Source organism: Cryptomeria japonica, chromosome 8, assembly GCF_030272615.1.
Source record: "Cryptomeria japonica chromosome 8, Sugi_1.0, whole genome shotgun sequence".
NCBI classification, from domain to species: Eukaryota; Viridiplantae; Streptophyta; class Pinopsida; order Cupressales; family Cupressaceae; genus Cryptomeria; species Cryptomeria japonica.
The window spans coordinates 739,397,257-739,419,487 of record NC_081412.1 but is presented as its reverse complement, the minus strand read 5'-3'; the positions used below and the strand labels follow the sequence as shown (position 1 = coordinate 739,419,487).

At 38.2% G+C, this 22,231-nt stretch overlaps 1 protein-coding gene across 2 annotated transcripts in view; it reads left to right on the top strand.

The window, feature by feature from the left end:
- The window catches only part of LOC131061447 (protein SUBSTANDARD STARCH GRAIN 4, chloroplastic), a 277,450-nt gene that overhangs the window by 160,181 nt on the left and 95,038 nt on the right, over positions 1-22,231 (top strand). For both annotated transcript variants that reach the window (XM_057995142.2, XM_057995140.2), the window contains exon 14: positions 10,547-10,669. In XM_057995142.2, coding sequence (XP_057851125.2) covers positions 10,547-10,669 — 123 coding nt within the window. The remainder of the gene's footprint in view (positions 1-10,546; positions 10,670-22,231) is intronic.

Sequence of the window (22,231 nt, the reverse complement as noted above, 5' to 3'; positions counted from 1 at the left end):
AGAAAAGGAGTTGGTTTGATCAAGTTTGATGGAGGATGAAGCGAATCAAGGTAACATCTAGCCTGAAAATGTCAATTTCGCTCCTGACCCTTCCAAAAGGTCCATGGCGAAAATCATTGTAAACCTCTTTTTTCTTCTCATTTTTGATTGAATGATACTTCCTAGGGCATGTTTGAGGGTAGATTGATATGTTCTTGCCTGGAGAGGGACTTGATTAATTTTTGAAGAGTATGATGATGCCTGAAGGAGAATTTCGCTCCTGACCCTTCCAAAGGGTCCAGAGCGAATTTCATCCTAAACCCTATTTCTTGCCTTGGACAGACTTGCAACCTTGTTCTTAGCTTGGAAAATGACCTAACTTTGCCTTGTGAGGTAGTTTGAAACTTGAAAACTGAGCAATCTGGCCTAGAATGGAGATTTCGCTCCTGACCCTTCCAAAGGGTCCAGAGCGAAAATCACCTTAGAGCTTATTTCTTCCTAACTTTGGCTAAGTTTTGATGTGCAGGGTCTCTTGGAATGAAGATTGGACATTTTGGAAGCATGTAAAAATGAAGAACTTTGGACAAAATGAGAAATTCGCTCCTGACCCTTCCAAAGGGTCTAGAGCGAAATTATCAAAAGCTCTTATTGTGTCGTGAAGGTCGTCAAGTTTTTGGCATGAATGAAACAAGAACAACTTGCTTTTGCCTCTTGAAGATGTTTTAACTTGGAAAAATGAAGGATTTTGCCCAAAAGGAGAATTTTCGCTCTTGACCCTTCCAAAGGGTCCAGGGCGAAAATTCCTCAATCACCTATTTTTCTTGCAAAATCAAGTCAAGTTTTGGTTTTTATGGCTTGGATGAGAGAGGAGTAGTGTTTTCTTCCTTTGAGAGATGAATTTAACTTGAAATGATGATGGAATAGGCCTAAAATGAGAAATTCGCTCCTGACCCTTCCAAACGGTCCAGAGGGAAAATCTCTATAAGAGATATTTCTTGCCTTGTTTGGTCAAATTGAGGTGTCTAAGACATGATGGAAGGAAGAAAGAGCATGTTGAAACCCTTGGGCATGTTTAGAAGTCATGAAAATGAAGGATTCTGGCCAGGAAAGAAAATTTTGCTCTTGACCCTTCCAAAGGGTCCATAGCGAAATTCCTTATAAACCTATTTTTTAGCCTTTCTTGGACATTAAATCCTTTTCCTAGCACAATGAGACATGAAATCGCACCTTGCAAAGAAGTTTCAAGTTTAAAAAGTGAAGATTTTTGGTCAAGATTGAGAAATTCGCTCCTGACCCTTCCAAAGGGTCTAGAGCGAATTTTCTCAAAATCACTCTTTGCTATCAAGTTTCGCTAAGTCAAGTGTGGGATAAGGTGAAATATAGAAGGAATTGCCCCTGGGAATGACTTGAAGTGCTAAGAAATCATTGAAAAGTGAAGGAATTGAGCCAAATAGTGAATTTCGCTCCTGACCCTTCCAAAGGGTCCAGGGCGAAATTCCTAAAAACACCTATTTTCCTTGCAAGGTCAAGACAATTTTTTGGTTTTTATGGCTTGAATGGGTATGAGGAAGTGTGTTTTTTGAGGATGATGGAGGTTGAAAAGAGGAAGCAATTGAGCCTAAAACCTAATTTTTGCTCCTGACCCTTCCAAAGGGTCTAGAGAGGGAAAATCCTAAAAACCATCCTTTTTTCCAAATTTTGGAGAAAACTAAGCTTGGACAAGGGTGTGAGAAGAGGATTTGGATTGCCTTAGAGTGGAATTGGGTTGCTAAAATGCCAGTTTTGAAGCCAAGAGAGAAATTCGCTCCTGACCCTTCCAAAGGGTTCAGAGCCCAATTTCCAAATTCTCCTTTTTCCTTGCAAATTTGAGACAAGATTTTGCTTTTCATGACTTGAAGAGGAGTGAGGCAAGATGTTTTATGCCTTGGAAGTGATTTGAAGATGAAAGGATTGGAAAATTGCCCGAAAACCTAATTTTCGCTCTTGACCCTTCCAAAGGGTCCAGAGCGAAAATCCTAAAACCAATATGTTCCTTTCAAGTTTGTGCTAAGACAAGACTAGACCAAGGTAGAAATTGCCCTTGAGACCACCTTTGAGTGGGTGTTTGTTTCAAAAAATGATGATTCTAGGTCAGAGAAAGATTTTCGCTCCTAACCCTTCCAAAGGGTCTAGATCTCAAAATCCCCTATTTTGCCTTGCAAGAACAAACCAAGCTTGGGTGGAGTGAATGAAGAAGACCATTGCCTAGCCTTGAGGGGTGGATTGAAGTCCGAATGATGGAGGAGTAAGCCTAAGCAAGGAAAATCGCTCTTGACCCTTCCAAAGGGTCCAGGGCGAAAAACATCAAAGACACCTTTTCCTCCAAAATTCAAGTAAAACTAAGCCTGGACTACAGTAAAAGAAGCCATTTGGAATGCCTTGAAGAAATTTAGACCACCAAAAAACATGAGAATTTTGAGCTCAGGAGAGAATTTCGCTCCTGACCCTTCCAAAGGGTCGAGAGCGAAACTCCCAAAAGAACAATATTTCCTTCAAAAATTGATAAGCCAACTTAGTGATTGAGATAAATAGACCCTGGAGATTGCCTTGAAGGAGGTTAATGATCAAACTAAGATGAATTTCGACCTAAAAAGTAAAAATCGCTCCTAACCCTTCCGAAGGGTCTAGGGCGAAAATCACATTTTCACCTAATTTCCTCATGCGAAATGCTAAAATTTGAAATGCAAGGCTTTGATTAGGTCAAAACAAGCATGAGCTCACCTTCCGGGAGATTTTGGAGTCAAGAAAATGAAATATTTAGGTCCTAATTTGAAAAATCGCTCCTGACCCTTCCAAAGGGTCTAGGGCGAAATCATCAAGAAGCCTATCATTCAACCTTGTTTGATTAAGTCAAGGGCAAATCGCAAGATTGTGAAGACAAGGACATTAAATTTGCAAATATTGGTTGTGAAAATTTCAATTCATGAAGTGAACAAGCTTGGATGTAAAGTTCAAACAAGCCTTGAAGTGGTTTAGACCTTCATCATCTTGGATATTTCAATGCCTAAGGAGGAAAGAAGCTTCATTGAGCCTTGATCAAACCTCAATATTCCTCAATTTTCACTAAATTTGTCAAAATTAAGACATTTAGGAAGTTAGATCAAATTCACATGAATTAAGGCATTTGTAATTGAATCAATTAGTTTTAAGCCTTAAAACAAATGAGAAAGAACACCTTTCAAGTCTTAAAATTAATTTTTAAAATTTTAAAAATAAAGGTGAGCGCTCAAATTCATTTATTTGCTTTTACAAGCAAGTCGGCCTCCTTCTAAGGGGGATTTTATCTTATTTTATTTCTAATTTGCTAGGTCGGCCTCATGGTTAATTAGGGTGAGCACCCTATATAAGAGAGGAGTGTTGTAGCATTTTCAAATCATTCATTCATTATTCTTCTGATGCGAATTTCAAGAGCAGATTGGAGGAGCGAATTATACCAGATTGGAGGTGAATTTCTTGCTAAATTGGAGGCTAATTTCCAGAATTTGCTAAGTGGTTGGAGGCTGGTGGAAGGCGAAGTTCTTTTGAAGGTTAATTGAGGCATAATTCATCCAAAGGGTGACCAAAATCCAATCCTTATCCAGCAAAATCTGATCTTCTTTCTTCATTTTTTCAAGGTTGATAGTTAAGCATTCAAAGAAAAGGTATGAAGAATCAATTTTTTTGAAGTTCTTATTCAAGATTTATTTTGATTTCCATAGCAATCTTTTAAAGTCTAAGTCTTGAAAAATCTAATTTCCATTCATAATTAATTTGAGAATTTATAACTCTTGATTTATCATGTCATTTTCAAATTAATGTTTTGAATTATTCCCTTGAAAGGTCTTAAATTCTATGCTTTAAGGTATGATGCTTAAAGACTAATTTTAAATTTTTGTGTAGGCATCAAATGACGACCCCCAAAACTGGAGGATCTACTACTTGGTAGGCTCTCATCAAGGAAGATCAGAGGAGCGACGAATTGGAGACCAGGATCGTGTCCAAGTGGAATAATATCGAAGACACCAACTTAGGAAACTTCAATGTGAAGAAATTTCGAGAGGTCCCCTACATTGGCAAGCCATCACCTGTTGCGAGGAGGATAATTGAGAGTGGCATCATCAAGGCTGCAGGTTTCCCTCCCGCAGTCAAGTGTCATGAGTTGATGATCGAGTGTGTTCGCCACTATGACTCACAATCAAGGATGATCGTAACGAAGGATGGGAACATCTTAGCCTACCTTTCAGAGGAAGCTATAGGCGAAGCTCTTCATCTTCTGGACCATAAAGACATGATCTACAAGAGCTTGGAAGGAGCAAGGTCGATCTATGAAGATGATCTTGAGTCTTGTTTGAACTTCACCAATAAGAATTGGTTGCTCAAAAGTCGGCCTCGCCTGAACAAGATTCCCAATACACCACATAGGATTGACTTCCAGGAGGAATACAAGGACTTGATAACTTTGCTCAATTGAGTTATAGGTGCTTCTCAAGCCGCCTTCTTCGACAAATGGATGTTCTTCTTCATACAAGTGATCGTCCAAGGAAAAGGAATGCTTCATTGGGCTAGAATCATTAGCAATTGTCTGGACGTGCAGTTGAGAAGGCTAAGACCCACCAAATCATTCCACATGAGCTCATATGTTATATATGCCTTGGTCAGGAGTTTCGAGTATGCAGGGCTACCTCACAGAGGAGTGATTGGAAGAGGACCCGGAGAAATAAGAGTTTGTGATTCTTATGTTCAACTGCATCATCCGCCTAGAGGTGACTACAAGTTAGTCAATGACACCTTCACGATGAATATTACTAGGATATTGCAAGGTGGGATTCATAATTGACTGTCTCTGGATGCACAAGAGCTTGTGAAGAAGCATGGTGCATGGTTCATTCAGTTTCCGAAATTCACATACATCAGAGTTCATGGGTGTCCTTCACCTCCCTACATGTTGCCAAGATATCCAACAGACAGGATAGTACTACTTGAGGTGACTAGACAGTTGGCAGCTTATGCGAAGGCATCCAGACACAAGCATGGAAATGGAATTCCCGTGCCCATCATACTAGGGAATTCAGTTGAAGTGTGTCCTAATACTCAAGCCGCGGAAGATGCAGAAAAGGAATTATCTCTATACTCATTCACATCCTTTGCCTCAAGAGAGAATTTTTATCCTCATGGTTATATGGAGGAGACAGTCGGCAAGAAGTACAAGCATGAGTTTCAGGTGGAGGACTTTTGGATGAATGTCCCAGACGATTTAGAGGTCAAAAGAAAGATGCATTCCAGGCTACCCTTAGATTTCATCAGGAAATGCAAGATTTATAGAGTTGCTGATCAAGCCCAGGACAGTGGTAAATACCTCCAATCATCCTATGAGAAGGAAGATAAAGGAGTGAAGGTAAATTGGAATGAGCCAGAGGTTTTAGACTTAAGAGTTTTAATGGCTCCTGTTTTAGCTTGCATTCGCAGATGGGTGGATGTACTACATCAGAAATTAAAGGAGAAGAATGTATCCATGACATTCACCTTGGAAACAAGACCAGAAGAAGGAGGCGAGTGTGAGTGAGAATGCTTCTCATTCCAAAGGATCGAAGAGGAAAGAAGGACCTGAGAAAAGAGAGTCTTCCAAGAAGAAGCAGAAAGTGAATCCTGATCGTCCACCAAGCACATCTTCTAGGCATGAGAAGCAAGCAAGTCAAGGAGAAGATCAGAGGCAGATAGTGTATGAAATTGATGAGTCTATGGAATCCATGGTACAGAATAATGAGCAAGGAAAAGGACAGATACCTCAGCATTCATCAAGTCAATCCCCTCAGGTTGATGCTAGAGAGCAACAAGGAGAAAAGAATGATGATGAAGCAACATCTCCTTTCAGGGAAGATGGACCTCTACCTAAAGAAATACAAGTAAGGGAAAGAAGATCTATTATTCCAGATTGGCTAAAGGAGAGGTTGACAAAGGTGGTTGTGGTTGAAGAAGAAGATCATACAATTGGCTTGGAGAGCCTTATAGGGAATTCTCAGGAGGTGGTGGAAAAGAAGAAGGCCACAAAGATGTCAAAGGTAATTCGAAATGAGACAGGATCCAGAAAAGTACAGGTAGCTACACCAGTGGTGGATAAGTATGAGGATGAGATTCTCGCAGAAGAGTATGACGTAGAAACATTTGAGCTTGGTCCACTTACCTCCGAGAAAGCAATGGAAGAAGCAACTGATTCATTTGAAGCACTTAAAGACAAACTTAAAGAAGAAATGGAAAAGAATAAGAAGCTTGAGAGAGAGGTCAGTGCTTGGAGGAACTATTTTAGTTATCTTAATCAACCCTTGAGACGTCAGGATCCAGCAGTATCCCCTTTACATGCATTCCCTCTTGAATCAGTAGGTGAGGCAGAAAGGGTGAAGAGCTTGGTTCAACTTATGAGCTCTTGGATTGATGAATCTTACAAATTAGCTATCGAATTTGCAACAAGGATGATGAAGACAGTTAATCGATCTATCCAAGTCCTTGAGATCATCCATAATCTGATGATAACTGTAGATGCATTCACTCACACTAGAGACGTTATCATTCCAATCTTACAAGTGATAAGAGGAGCACCAAGACGGATTCTAGCACAAGAAAAGATAATGGAAGGAGGAACTCATAATCTCCTGCAGTGGTCAGCTTTGCTCCAAATGAAGGAAGTTCTTTTCGAAGATGTCAATGCAAGATGCAGTCAAGTTGAAGGTGCCATCCAGCTAGTCCAAGATAAGGTATTTGAGGTGTTGTGTACCATCCTTGATCAACGAATTGAAGTTGAGACAGAAGTGGACATTCAAGAGTTGGAAGACAGAATCAAGGTCATCTTTTGCAAGGAAGGAAACATCGTCACAAAAAACCAGCGAGATCAGATGTATGCTGCTATGTTCCTGATTGAGAAGACCAAAGAACTTGAGCCTAGTTGGGAGACAACTCTTCTCACCGCTTTTGATCAAGTCCTTCACTTGGAAGAACAAATGAAGAATCTTTCTGAGATTCCTATTGCTGAGATTGAAGGAATTGTGTTCAGATTCATTGAATATGCTAAAAAAGAGCACAAGAAAGGGAACAAAGTCCTAGATGAGAAGTGGTTATGAAATGATATGGTAGCTTAATTCTTATTGGTCTATGTCTCCTCGGTTTTTGTGGCAAATTTTTATTGGCTATGGTTTAATGATGTTTATCTAAATGGGGACTTTTTTGTAACAAACCCTAATTAGGGTTTAGGTGTCATAATCTTAGCCATTGATCTTTTTTTGATCTGGGCCGTTTATTGTATTTGAGGATGCTATATATGCCCCCACTCATTTCATTTTTAAGGGTTAGAGAGAAAGTTTAGAGGAAAGAAGAAAGTTAGAAAGTTAGAGAGAAATAAGTTATTGTTGTAGCAAAATTGAGTAGTGAAGAGAGAAATTTGAACAATTGTTGTCCATTTGGCTATGAGATCAATAAAATATTGAAGTTATGGTGTTTTATTGCAATACTTGTGGCTATCTTCATGATTGTTTATCTTCCTGAATCACTGTCAGTTGAAATAGCATTTAAGTTCTAAGTTTGAAGGACGAAGTGTTGTGCTTGATCTTTGATAAGATTCACATTCCAAACCACTAGCTTCTTACTTATTGTAAGAACGCCTTGTGTGGTCAACTGGAAACATTGAGATTGATTAAGAATTCAATCATTATTGGAAGTATTGATATGTATCTCTATGATAGTATCTATATCCTTGATGATTTGAAAGTTATTGAATCCCCTTAGAAGATCGCATCAATTCCAGTAGAGTTGTAATTTCTTGGCGATATTGGAATTGGTAGAATCTTATCAAGTCTAGCCTTCATTGAGTCATTCTTACGATCAGTTTAAGTCTCTATTCCCCGAAACCCTTATCTTTTGACATTTTTTGAAAATCTGTTAGTGTTAGGAAAATCCTGTTCCCTCAGTTGAAAGGAAGTAGTACGGACAAGCTTTCTCTGAAAGTACATAAGGCTCCTTGAAGAAACAACAAACACAACGACCACTGGTGCTTATCCAAAAGTAGAGATCCTACAAAAAAAAGAACCTTGAAGTCATCCCGATTGATCCTTTTCGTGACATCTTCAGCATTCAGAGACTTTACTCAAAAGAGGATAAGATACCTCTGGGTATTTTATTCTGTGTTTGGTCGTGTATTAAATACACATCAACAAGGTGTTGCCCCCAAACCCCCATCAAACTATAAGTCTAAGCATGTAATAGGCAAATTGTTGAGACATGGACCAGCTAGCACACAAGAGGTGTTGGAAATAAGACACACCCGGACCGATGATGGACTGGTCCAAGAGGGGCCAGTAGCTCAGTGGTAGAGCACTCCAACAACGTATGGAAGGTCCTAGGTTCGAGTCCTAGCTGGTCCATGTCTCAACATGATATTAGAGTCGGGTCCAGGCTAGGAGCCCCAAGCACACGAGAGGTGTGCCTTAAGGGGGGGTGTTGGTGTTGGAAATAAGCCACACTTGGACCGATGATGGAGTGATCCAAGAGGGGCTAGTAGCTCAGTGGTAGAGCACTCCAACAGCGTATGGAAGGTCCTAGGTTCGAGTCCTAGCTGGTCCATGTCTCACCACAAATGATGAATGATGATTATTAAAATCTACAAAATACATACCCCTGGTTGCAAATCTTTGCATCTTCACACTCAAAGCCACAATCAACATTTATCTTGTTTCATACATTGGACAACTTGTTTAGCATACGAGGACCACCATAAGCAAAGTTGGCATGCTGCTATCCTTGTACTGCTGAATACAAGTTAAGTCATATTTGGCAAGAAGTGCCATTTTCACAATGCAAAATGTATCAATTATGCCTTTCATAGACAACTCATAGAATAATCCCATCTATTAGTATCCTTGCTAAGGTCAAAATAGAACATAACCATTTATCTTTGTTAATAAGCTTGTCAACAAATCATGCAATCTTGAAGGCTTCAAGAAAAATTTAATAATGAATTCCTCACTTGAATATACACACCAATCATTGAGACACAAGCAAATAACATGGCCACATCATCATCCAGGACCTATCTTAGACACCAATGCATGACTTGCTGTGATGTTGTGATGATTAATGCAACCTCTTTTGAGCCATAGACTTATAATTTTAGTTTTAATATTTGTTTTCATGCCATGGATTTCATATTCCAGGAGTCTTGTATACATTTGACAAGATTTGTATATATAATTGTGTTATTTCTTTCTGTTAAAATTTTCATTTATAATTATGTGATCAATGTCTACTTGCGTATGTGACCAAATTAACTTCTATTTGATGAGGTTATTGTGTCTTTAAGGTTTATTTAGTAAAGGGTGTATAAAACAAGCTTTAAATCATTAAAATCTTTGAATTTCTTGGGTTTTTCAATTTACTGAGTCTGGCCACCGAGTACGAGTGTCATAACATTATATATATTTATATTCCAAAAAAATCCAAATAGGGACATCACAATTTGATTGCATAATTTAAGATTCTATTGCATTTAATGACCAAAAATTTCTTCATTATGCAGATTGAGAAATGCACTATTCAATTAAACTTGCAAATAAGATGAATAAAGATGGGCCATGTAGCATGACAAATCTTTCAAATCCAATTACTCACTTCAATTTGAAACATCAAGCCTATGTAGAGACTCTGCAATACAATCTATTCAATTCTTGAACTTGAGTGTGGAATTCCAAAACTAAAACCTGTTTCTTCTTGAAAGTAAATATGTATAAAGCTATTTACTTGTGATGTCGAGTCTTAAGAAGTGAAATGAATGATAAGGGGAGGTATTTGCAAGGGTTATCAATTGTGAACAACTATTCCAAGTTTAGAAAAAAACAGATAGTAAAGGATGTTGATTCAAATATTGCAGATCTGATTAAGATATTTTTTTTGTGAAACTCACACACAAAACACAGTAATATGTGCAAAAGTATATGGAAGTGATGTGCTGCCAAGCAGGTTGTGTGAACAAAACAGTTGTTCGGGGGTTTACCCACTTGCTTTTTTTTTTCTTTCCTTCAATACTTCGTGTTTTGTTTGTTTCATAAAGTAGAGTCCTTTGCCCCAATACTTATTGAATATTTATTACTTTTGACTCTTGTTGAGCTGTCTGATAATTTGGGGACTTCAATATAATTTTTTATCTTGTTTTGTTTCTTTATATTCACAAAATTGGTTGTCCATTGTTCATCTTTTGATTGATTTCTATAAATCTAGCGAAAACAACGAAGAGAAAGAAAACCTTGATAAAATAAATTGGTTTGTGTTAATCTTTATCACCACAAATCAAACTTGTGAAGAATGGATGGAGGAGTAAAACATGCTACTTCCATATTTAGAAAGGGAAATTGACTGGATTTGAAAATTTTCCTTGTTCAATATGCTCGGAATTATTTAGTTTATTTATAAAGAAGGTTTTTGTTCTATCTGATCTCATTTATTTAAAATTGTGTTTTGTAATTTTTGCTTCCATCATAATGTCTGGCACTGATTTGTTGCATTATTTCAGGCAGAAATTCAACTTAATTTTCAGAAAAGGAGGGGTCAAGGAAATTTATCAGTAATGAGACCAAGGTTTAGTGGTGTGCAGGGTGAATCACTGGATCTTTCTGCTCGTTGGTCAGGAGATGTGGTGAGTGAGTGGTTTGATTAACGGGTATAATACTTTTAGCAATTAATAGTAGCAGACTGAAATTCTGTTCTAATTTGAAAATTTGTAAAAATTATGTGTAAGCATTTAAAGGCTAGTTTACAGTGGTCATTCGATGGCAATTTCTGTTATATTAATGTTATTGACTCTATTTCATTTTGATTAGAATCATGTATTTCAAGCATGTGCAAATTAGTAGACTTTAAATTTGCTGGACTATATATGGCTTATTAGTATGTGGTGCCCCAATGTCATCATAAGGCCAGCAACTCCTTTAAAAGGCAAAATATATATTTATGAAAGGAAGCATCTAATTACAATGTAGACAACAATTTATAATAAAGGAGCAACAACTACCCTTGTTAAGATGAAACAATTTGTGTTAAAGATCAAGTTTATATTTAATTATGGTGGCAGCATATGAAATTGTGAATTAAAGAATATTAAACAATAAAATGATTTAAATGGCGTTAACCCCTTAATTTGGTGTATCCATATCAAGGACAAATTGAGGTTAATAATAAATGATAATAATAAATTAAAATATAAAATAATATAATTAAATATGATTAATTAAAAATTAATCAAGTTAATGAAAAGTCAAAAAGACATGAAAGGAAAATTTGTGACTCCCTCAATGATGAGATATAAAAGGGAGAAGAGAACCTCATTTGAGATGGGGATAATTTGGAAATCAGAAGTGCAGATCTGATTTAAATAAGAAGTGCAGATCTGATTATGAAAGGTTGTGTCCCTTTCAAAGGGCAGAAATAATGAAGAGTTGCACTCTTTCAAAGGGTACTAATGGTGAAAGGGTGTGTCTCTTGCCAAAGGGCATACATGATGAAGAGGTGTGATCTCTCCCTCACATTGAGAGATATAAAGGAAAGAAATCAAAAGCATTTAGTGAGAGCACCATCGATCAGATCAGATCAGAACTGTTATTAAGTTACAGGCAGTAACATCCTTGTTCTTGGTGGTATCCATGGGGATTAAGAAAAAGAAAGGAATGGGCTGGAGATTAACACGGCACTCAGAAATCAAGAAAAGGCAATGCAGGTATTTAGGGACTGGTATGATATAATCTGCTCTCAATATTTTATGGCTCTGAAATATATTGAATCTCTCATTCAAACAAATTAAGAATTATATTCAATCACAAGTACAACTATAGACTTGTACCATAAAGAAGGAATAAATACAAATAATAAGGTTACATAGAAATGATCAATCTGTTATAATTTCAGCATTCTAACAGTGTATCAGTATATAATCAGCATTAGTCATCGACAGAACTATAATGAAAATATTATATTGGCCTTTCATGTATTTTCTCACTTACCATGTATTATGCATATCAGTTTCATATGAAGAGAATCTAGTGCCCATTCTGATTTAATATTATTGCCTGGATATTACATATTCAAACTCATCATGGAGGGAAGGACGAGTGATGTAGGAAGAGGGTTAAGGCTGCCAACTAAGCAGGCCACCTTGTTGGATACCTAAGTTCTGCCATCAAGGCCAAGAGGGTCGATGTTCCGCTGTTGGGCTTAGTTCGGTTAAGCTGAGAATTCCACTACATTCCCCCCTAGCGGACCTACCTTGATAAGTTGGTAGAAACACAAAAGATAAGGCATGGGTATGAAAGTAAGACCAGCATCTTACTAAGTAGGCCAACTTGGATAGGGCCTAATATCTGCCACCAAGGTCAAGAGGGTCAATGTTCTGCCCTTGGGCTTAGTAAGGTTTCGCTGGGTTACTCTTATCACGTCCTACCCCAAACCTATAATAGGTTTAATATAATTATAGTTAAGCAGTATATTGATTTACATGGTTTAATTGACAGCATTATCAACTTAATTTATATATATCTCAGTTATCGGTTCTTGCCAAAAATGGCCGGGTCCTGGTCCTGGTTCATGCCCGGTCCTGGTCCGACCTTGGTTTGACCTGGGTCCCACCCGGGTCCTACCCACGAGTTAGAAAACAAAGAAAAACAATTAAAAAACAATTTTTTTTTATTTTAACATTTTGAAACTTGAATCAGTTGAAACTTGAAACTTGAAACTTGAAACTTGAATATTATCTTTTTTGCAAATTATGAATATGATATTACATTTATGATTTACAATATATCAATAATAGAATATTTATTGGCATTGGCAATTATGGATTTATGATTTGTCTGTTATCATTTATGTATCATTGTATGGGAAAGTTACATTGTATGTTTCATATTTTTATGTTTGAACTGTGAACATGTATAATTTTGATGTTTGAAGTTTGAACATATATATATATATATACGGATGAACCTGTACCTGTACCCAATTTTTTTTTTTTTTTTTTGCCGAATCCGCGATTCCGAACCTGAATCCGAACCTGAACCGGTAACTTATATATATATATATATATATATATATATATATGCACTTGTGTTTTATATGTGATGATTGCATGGCTTAAAAGTTAAGAAGTTGTTGGAAAGATTACTATTGTTGTGTAGCTAGGTCGGATCCCTTCTAGGGCCGACCTAGTGCACAAAATGCCAAGTGGCCTGTCGGCCTTGGCATTTGGATATCTCAGTTGTATGAGTCTAATTTGGGGCATGCCCTATTTGGGCGAACCACTTGTGTAACTTGTTATTAAGTTAAATGTAAGTTGCAACTAAGGGAGACTCATATGTAACTTGTAATATATAGGTCTAACCCTATCCTTGGCTCCAAAAGTATATGGCCAACTTGAGGTTCATTAGGAGGTATTGATTCATATATATGCAAGGTCATGAATTGAATAACATGAAGGACATGTAGTGTGCTCGGGGGTGATGATAAGAGCTTATAATCTATGGTTGGTGTTGGTTCCCAACCGGGTTTACACTGCGAGAGGCAGAAACCAAGTTAATTCTTCAAATATCTATGGAGATGCCAACTCCAACTACAAAATCCTCAAGAACTTGGACCAATTGACAAGGATTCTACAAATCCTTCTACACTTTGGGCTCTGCAAAACCCGAGAGGGTGATCCCTTAGTGAATGTTATGATCTCTGTACCATACTCAAAGATTCACTAAAACAAAGCAGATGATCTCATATGTAGGCTCAACAACATGGAGAATGCTCAAGGATGACAAATCCTTCAGTGATCTTCAACCTAATTGGAGCATGAGATGGGTAGACCATACAATAACAAATAAGAAACTAAAAGGTATTCTGATATTCATCAAATTATAGCAAGTTGTTGCTGAGTTTGAACACAAAACTGACATTAAAGAAAGTTACAAGCTGCGATTAGTGCCTTACTCCATTGGGTACCTGAATTTACAAGATGTAAAGTGAAAATATGACAAAATTTTATCTAATAGCATAAGATCTAAGATAAAATTGCCTTACAATACATCTCATCTGCAATCCCAATCCAAACTACTTATCGAAATCCCTACATAAGCCCTACCACTCTGCAATTCCACTCAAGCATTTAGTCAACCCCTTAGATCGAAGCATGAACAAAAAATACATACACCACAATAGTGCAACGAATGAAAAAACCCTTGATTCTACTCATTCAAAACATGATTGAATTATGCACTGGAGAATTGGATTTGAATTATATTTTATTTACTTGATCAGCTATCTTCTGTCACAAAAGAATTTACATATAACTCCTTCAAGAACCTGCTTAAAGCTTGACACTAAATGCTTTTCATTACTCTGTAAATGACTTTGCAACTTGCTCATTCTATGACTCTGACCAAACAAAAATCAGTACAAAAATCAAATTCAGAATCCTGTCTCATGGTCTTGAAATCCCTTTTATAGAAACAAGGGAGCAAACAAGCTATGGGCCAGAGGAGACACCTGTCATCAGAATGACTGCTCATCCATGATTCTGCTACAAACTATTCCATAGTTTCTCAAAATATCCCAACTGCTTGCAAATATTCTAATTGCATCCAAATATCTCAAACTGCTTCTCTGATATTCTTTATGCCTTTTGTTGTTGCCTAATGAAGATCTGATATGGGCTCACAACATACTGGGTCCGCTCCTCGAGGAAATAACCGCTGCAAGATGCCAAAATACTTAAAATGCACTAGAAAACCCTAACTCTGTTGTGAGAGCTTGAACAATCTCCGTTGGTTTTCAAAACAGTCTCTGCTCGTGCTCAAAATGCCTCTGGAATTGTCATCCTTGCTTGTCTAATCAACCTCGACTCAGTAGAACTAGAAACCTTCGAAAAAGGTCCCTTAGGAATGAGTCGACATCCAAGTGTCCTGACTTGTCGCTATCTGTTCCACATCGACAAGCTTGCACCTTGTTTGTTCTAATTTTCTCGCGCGTGTAAAAAAAATATCTTCAATTCTCCTTTAAAAATTTGGTTTGAAACTCTGCCGTAGATCTTGCCCAGCCTGGCGAATCATACGATCACCAACGGTCAATCTGACATTGAACTTCCATCGTGGCATGTGGACCCGCCAAATGTATGACGCGACACCTCCAACTCACCGCCACCTCACCTCTGTCTCACCACCATCAGCTACCTCGGCCCACCTTGTACATGTGGCATCATCTCGTGATGTTGCGGTCTTTAAACATCATTCATCTTCCTTCATGGGGTTGCGAGGGCCGTTAGATCTGTTCGCACTTTACCTCCTGTTACGGTGATCGCCTTCTTAAGTTAGTTAAACATTGAGCACCTTTTTGCAGAAATTAAAACATCTTCATCCATTACAAGCACGTGCAAATTTATGAGCCTTTAGTAACTCAGACTTTAATTGAAAGTGATCGGTAACCTCAAACGTTTGAAAGGTCAAACTGTCGGCTCACCCTGCCCAATTAGGACACGTGGCATTATCTCGTGATGTCGCGGTCCTTATCTTCCTTGCACCTTCGACTGCGGGGAAGCACGGGCCATAGGATCTACACGATCGTTAACATAAAAGCACCGACAGGAATATTTAAGAATTATTTGCTAGGAAAATAACATGGCCCCCTCGACGATAAGCTAACCCTCTGCCTAAAGTGAAAAAAGGTAATGAGGAATTATAATAGGCTCAAGGTTTTTAATAAAAGACTTAATTAAAATGCATAAACCTTGAACCCTAAACCCTGTGATAGAGAGCAAGACTAATTCAAAATAACCAAAATTTTAACTTAAGGGATGAAGATTTTTTGTGCTGTAATTTTTAGGACCATTAGTTGGGAAGGCAACAAATCTGATGTTTGCTTGTGGTTAACGAGCACTACCACAAAATCAACATGGTATCAGAGCGGGTTCCTTCTATAGAGCCTAACTGTTTGAAGGTAGATCTTGTGCTTTTGAGGGAGCTTGTCGCTTCAGCTTTAGAGGAAACCTGACATTTCAGCTTCAGAGGGAGCTTGAGGAAGCCTAACATTTAAGCTTCAAAGGGAGCTTGACATTTAGCTTCAGAGAGAGCCTGACATTTCAGCTTCAGAGGGAGCCACGTCATCATGAAAATTTTGTTAATGGGTTCTTCTTTGTGAGGGAGAAGTTTGAGGTGCAATCCCTTGTTAATGAGTTCTTTTCTGTGAGGGAGAAGTTCAAGGTGCAATCCCTTGTTAATGAGTTCTTCTCTACGAGGGAGAAGTTCGAGGTGCAATCCCTTGTTAATGCATTCTTCTCTGTGAGAGAAGTTTGAGGTGAAAGCCCTCGTTCCACCCTCTGCGAGTAGGTATGGTGTATCCACCCTCTGCAAGTAGGCATGGTGGAGATGCATTCTTTTTTGGGAGAAGTATGAGGTTAGAGCTCTCGTTCCACCCTCTGCGAGTAGGCATGGTGGAGCCAGCCTCTGCGAGTAGGCATGGTGGTAATGCACCCTTCTCTGGGAGAAGGTTGAGGTGAAAGCTCTCTTCCACCCTCTGCGAGTAGGCATGGTGAGCCCACCCTCTGCGAGTAGGTATGGTGGGTATCATGGAGGAAATTCCATGATGTGCTTGTTCACCCACTGGGAGTAGCTATGGTGAACCTATTATTCATGGGAGTAGCCATGGTGGTAGTCACTATGTGCCTTGGTTATTTTGAAGGAATCCTCCCTAGCTAAGAGGGAGTGTTGTTGTGTAGCTGGGTCGGGTCCTTTCTAGGGCCAACCTAGTGCACAAAATGCCAAGTGGCTTGTCAGCCTTGGCATTTGGATATCTCAGTTGTATAAGTCTAATTTGGGGCAGGCCCTATTTGGGCGAACCACTTGTGTAACTTGTGATTAAGTTAAATGTAACTTGCAACTAAGGGAGACTCATATGTAACTTGTAATATATAGGTCTAACCCTATCCTTGGCGCCAAAAGTATATGGCCGACTTGAGGTCCATTAGGAGGTATTGATTCATAATTTCATATATATGCAAGGTCATGAATTGAATAACATGAAGGACATGTAGTGTGCTCGGTGGTGATGATAAGAGCTTATCGTCTATGGTTGGTGTTGACGTGTTTTTTATGACAACATCTAACACAGAATAAAGTTGCCTAACGGTCACTTCACTCTCTCTTGATCAAAGTACGATTGCATGCTAAGATTGCAAGAAGTTCAAACAATCGACTCCAAGGTTCCTTCAATGCATGGACGTGACTCAGTTGGCTGATGTGATTGTTGGTAATCCAAGGGGCCTTACGTGTGCATCGTTCTTTCACTTCTTTGCTGTGGCTGGAACTCCATCATCAGATATGGCAATTCTGCGATGCTATTGCTTCGAATGGACTAAAATGAACTGAAAGTAAAGGGGAAAGGGTTAGAAGGATCTAAATCTACTCCTAAGGGCAGTGATAACAATGAATAGTGCTCTGGTGGACAAATTCCAAATAAACCAAGCTCTGCTTCGCCAAGATCAACTACAACTCCGCAAGAACTGGTGCAATCTTCTGAGGATATTGAAGGATTTTCAAATCGAGAAAGTGCATTTGAATACCCAAAATGGCGCAATCCAAACGACTGTCCACAATCGAACCTAGCACAAGTTTAGTGGCTCAGGCTAACTTTACATTGCAACTTACAATCAGCAAGATACAAAAAGTATGAACCATGGAAATTCATCAGACACCGTTACGTTCTCCATTGAAATCAAAGCACTTTACTACTTCTAATCTAAGTGAGGAAGGTGAAACCATGCAAGTTTTGAAAAAATAACTCAAGTGGACACCATTAGAGAACAATGTTTCACTATTATTTTCTCAAAAAATTATCGCAACAATTTCATACAAAGCTCCCTCCCTTTTTCAAATGAGGGGGGTCACCCCTTATATAGGCTTCAAGCCCTGGCTACATGCAAAACCCTAATTAGGGTTTGCCCAAAAGATTCTCCACACATGATGCAACAAGGTGGGAATCACCAATTAATAACCCATCATGCCCATATACAATTAATTCAAAAGTAGCCAAAATAGCATCCATTGTGCATTAAATGCACCACCTCCTTCAAATTTGTCCAACATGCGTTGAATATTCATCCATGCAAAAATCACCCCACTATGTCATAAATGATCCATCATTTCCACATGTGGCGACTACATGCAAAAGGAATCTGCCATAAATTCAACATGCAATGACCGGGTTGCTATTTGGTCAAATATTCTGGTAATGAATGCGCCACTCTACTGCCACGTGTTCAATAGATCCTCGCCATGCAAGTGGACCCCGCCGTCGTATATCCGCTCCTGCACATCCGGAATTGTTGGAGAGGGAAAATTCGATTCAGGAAGAATTTTCTTGAAGTCTCTTCAACTTTCCTTGCTCGGAGAAGGTTTTTCATCAATTCTACACATTTCCTATTTTTTAGGAAAATTTCCAAATTAGGGTTCCATGGTCCAGGAGAGAGAAAATTCTCCTACGAATCCAAATCTGTAAAAGTTTTGAAATTTGGATTTATTTGATGCCCGAGCATGGATTTTTCAAAATTTTCCCTGGAGGGGAAATTTCTTGTTCAGTTCATTCCTGATTCCTTCCTTGCCTTAGAAATTTTATGTTCAATTCATCCTTGGGTGTATTTCTTCCTTCCTTGGAATTTTGTCCCGAAGGAAGGAATTTCCAATACTTAGCCAAATTTTCATCTTTCCTGGAATTCTGTCCTGAAGGAAGGAATTTCCAACACTTAGCCAAATTTTCACATTTCCAAGAATTCCGTCGTGAAGGAATTTCCAACACTTATTCAAATTTTCACGTTTTTCAGGAACTCTGTCATGAAGGAAAGAATTTCCAACACTTAGTCAATTTTTCACCTTTCCTGGAATTCCGTTGTGAAGGAAGGAATTTCCAACACTTAGCCAAATTTTCACGTTTTTCAAGAACTCTGTCATGAAGGAAGGAATTTCCAACACTTAGTCAATTTTTCACCTTTCCTGGAATTATGTCCTGAAGGAAGGAATTTCCATTACTTTGTTAGTCAATTTTTCACCTTTCCTGGAATTATGTCTTGAAGGAAGGAATTTCCATTACTTTGTGAATTGTTCCTTCCCATTACTTTGTGAATTGTCCATGTCTCTTTTTCAACATCCCTATTTTTTAGGGATCCTCCTAAAATTTAGGAGCTAGGTTCATTGGATGAAGAATTTCACCCGATTCTGAATCTATAAAATTTTCCACATTTGGTCGAGACTTGGTGTCTAAAAATAGGATAATCGAAAATTCGCCCGAGAGGAATTCTGCTTTTTATTCCTCCTTGACTCCTTGGATTTCGTGCCTTACGCAAAATTTCAATTTTTAGCTTGGGTGAAATTTTCACCATGTCAAGGATTCATGGATTTCCCTCCTGTGAATGCCTTCTTGAATTCAGCGCCCCAGCCCAGTCTTGGGCGCATTTTAGCCCTGCCCATGGATACATTGAATTTTCCTCCTGTGAATGCATTCTTGGTTTTAGCGCCCCAGCCCAGTCTTGGGCGCATTTTGGCCCTGTCCATGGACTAGTGGATTTTTCCACTTGTGAATGCATTTTTGAAATTAGCGCCCCAGCCCAATCTTGGGCGCATTTTGGCCTTGTCCATGGACTAGTGGATTTTTCCACTTGTGAATGCATTTTTGAAATTAGCGCCCCAGCCCAGTCTTGGGCGCATTTTCACCATGTTCATGGATTCATGGATTTTTCCATCATTTCAGGCTCTTCGTCAGGATATATATATGAAATATAACATTTAAGTATAAGATCTTATACTTTAAGTTATATTTCATATATATTGTCAGGATGTTTGAGAGTGGTTTCAGGTCCATAGGAATCATAATGCAAATTCTGGATTTTGGAAGATCTTCCAAATTTCCAGACTTAGTCAAATTTCAGGCCATTTTCGGATCAGGATGACATTGGTGGATTGATGTGAATTTCTGGACTTGGATGATTTTGCATGCTTTCCTCTTCTGGAATAGGAGTTCCAAACTTAACCATTTTTGATCCAACTTGTCTGCCTTCTGACTTTTCCGGATTTAGAAATGGTCTTCAGGAACGTTCAGTCTTCAGTGTCTTTGGAGATATTCAACTTTCAGTGTTTTCCTATGAAGATCCTGCCAAAAATAGATTTTCCCAAGTAGTAAGTGTTTCAAAATGTCAAGGTTTGGGCAAAATAGGTCAGAAAAGCACTTACTAAAAATAGTAAGTTTGATTTTTGGCAAAATTAGACCAATCTGGGACTCAATAAAATCCCTAAAAAATAGGAACTTTCTAAAAATAGAAAGTTGCTCCGTTTTGGCTCAAATTTTACTAGGAGGTTCCTTGAAGGGTCCTAATTCTAGTCGTATGTTCAGTTTTTTCAAAACCCTAACAGAAATCCCCTAAAATTTAGGACAGAAGGTAGAAACCTTAAAAAGGGAAAAAACATGCCCTAGACTTCACCAAACTCGCTCAAACAAAAAGCAGACTTCATCAATCTGACCCCCGAACACTTGCAAAGCAGAGAGACTGCAGAGACTGTTGCGAAAAGACCCAAAAAACAAAGTGAAAAGACCGGTAGGGCCTAAAAAGAAGGGGGTCCCCATTTGCAATGGGGCGATGTGTGGAAACGTCACCACAGTTGGGAAGGCAACAAATCTGATGTTTGCCTGTGGTTAACGAGCACTACCATAAAATCAACAATTACAAGTAATTCCCTTAACCCTAATCCTTTGAATTTGTGTGTGTAGGGTTTAATTTGAGCCAATTAGAGTAGGGTATATTACACACCTCTTCATAGGGTATGCCTTTTAATAAAGCCTCTGACCACGTACTAGTAGGAGATGTGTGGGACAAAGAAAAAAAGTTTCTAATTGAAATATCATATGAAATGAAAGGCAGTGCTTGATTAGAACGAAGAAAAAAATCTGGGAATTACTTTTAAAAAAAGGACATATCCTTTTAGAAAGATATCTCTCTTCTAAAAGATGCATCCTTCCATATGAAAAAGAAGATATATTATGGGAGGTATAAAAAGAGATGAGTGGAAAATATTTAAAAAGCTAATATCTTTTTAGTTGCAAGCCGATTTTAGAAGGGGAAATAATTAAGTGTGTTATTTGAAGATCATATCTTACAAACACATGAGGAAGGAGGAATCACGATTGTTTTGACAAGACATGACCATTCAAAGAGATGTCTCTCTTCACAAGATACATGAAGATATAAAAGGGAGTTTGTGGAATGTGGAGTAAGTGGCGTGGAAGACAAATAAATAAATCAGATATACACCAGCAGATTGATGTGAAGAAAATATAGTAGAAGATTAGTCAAAGAAAGATTTTGTACAGGAGATCTAAGAGAAAGATTAGAGCAGAGTTTTAAGCATATTGGAGCAGATTTAAATCAGATTAAAGGGTGGATCTGAAGGAATTAAATTAGACCTTGTAAGCAGATCTGAAGAAGGTTTATAATCAGATGCTTGAAGGAGATTTAAATGTATATACCAGCAGTCTTTTGTGAAGAAGACATAACAGCAGATCTAAAGAAGATTCAAAGAGATTTATAAAGACAATAAAAATCAAAAGGTACGTGTATGCAGAGGTTTGTTGTCTAGAAATAGTTACCTCTCTATGCAAAAGACGTTTCCATTCATAGAATCATTGAAATATAAAAGTGTGAGGAGTAAAAAGTATATATCATAGGCAGATTTGCAAATGAGAAGATAAAAAAGAGATCACCAAAGGAGTTGAAGGCTGATTTGTAAGATGCATCAATGGGAGATTTGTAAGAAGAATTTATGGCAGATCTGAAAAACAAGTATATGCAGATATAGAAGGAAGATTATGGAAATGATCGTATCAAATTATATGAAGAGTATTACATCTACAAGATCTTTAATGAAGGCATATTTATTGATTATCATTCACTGGAAAAGTTATATTCAAGAAGACGAGACTTTGTTAAGTTAGAGGTTGGTGCCTTATATTGGAAAGATTGGCATCTCTCACTAAGCTAGTGCTGTGCCGTGGAGGTTGGTGCCTACAATTGAGGGGTTGGTGTCTCTAATGAATTGGTGCGTACAAAGATAAGTGAGGGTCGATGCCTCCAGTAGGTTGCTGCATACAAAGTTTGTAAGAATAAGTTTATAAGCAATATTTTGCTGTTGTTTTC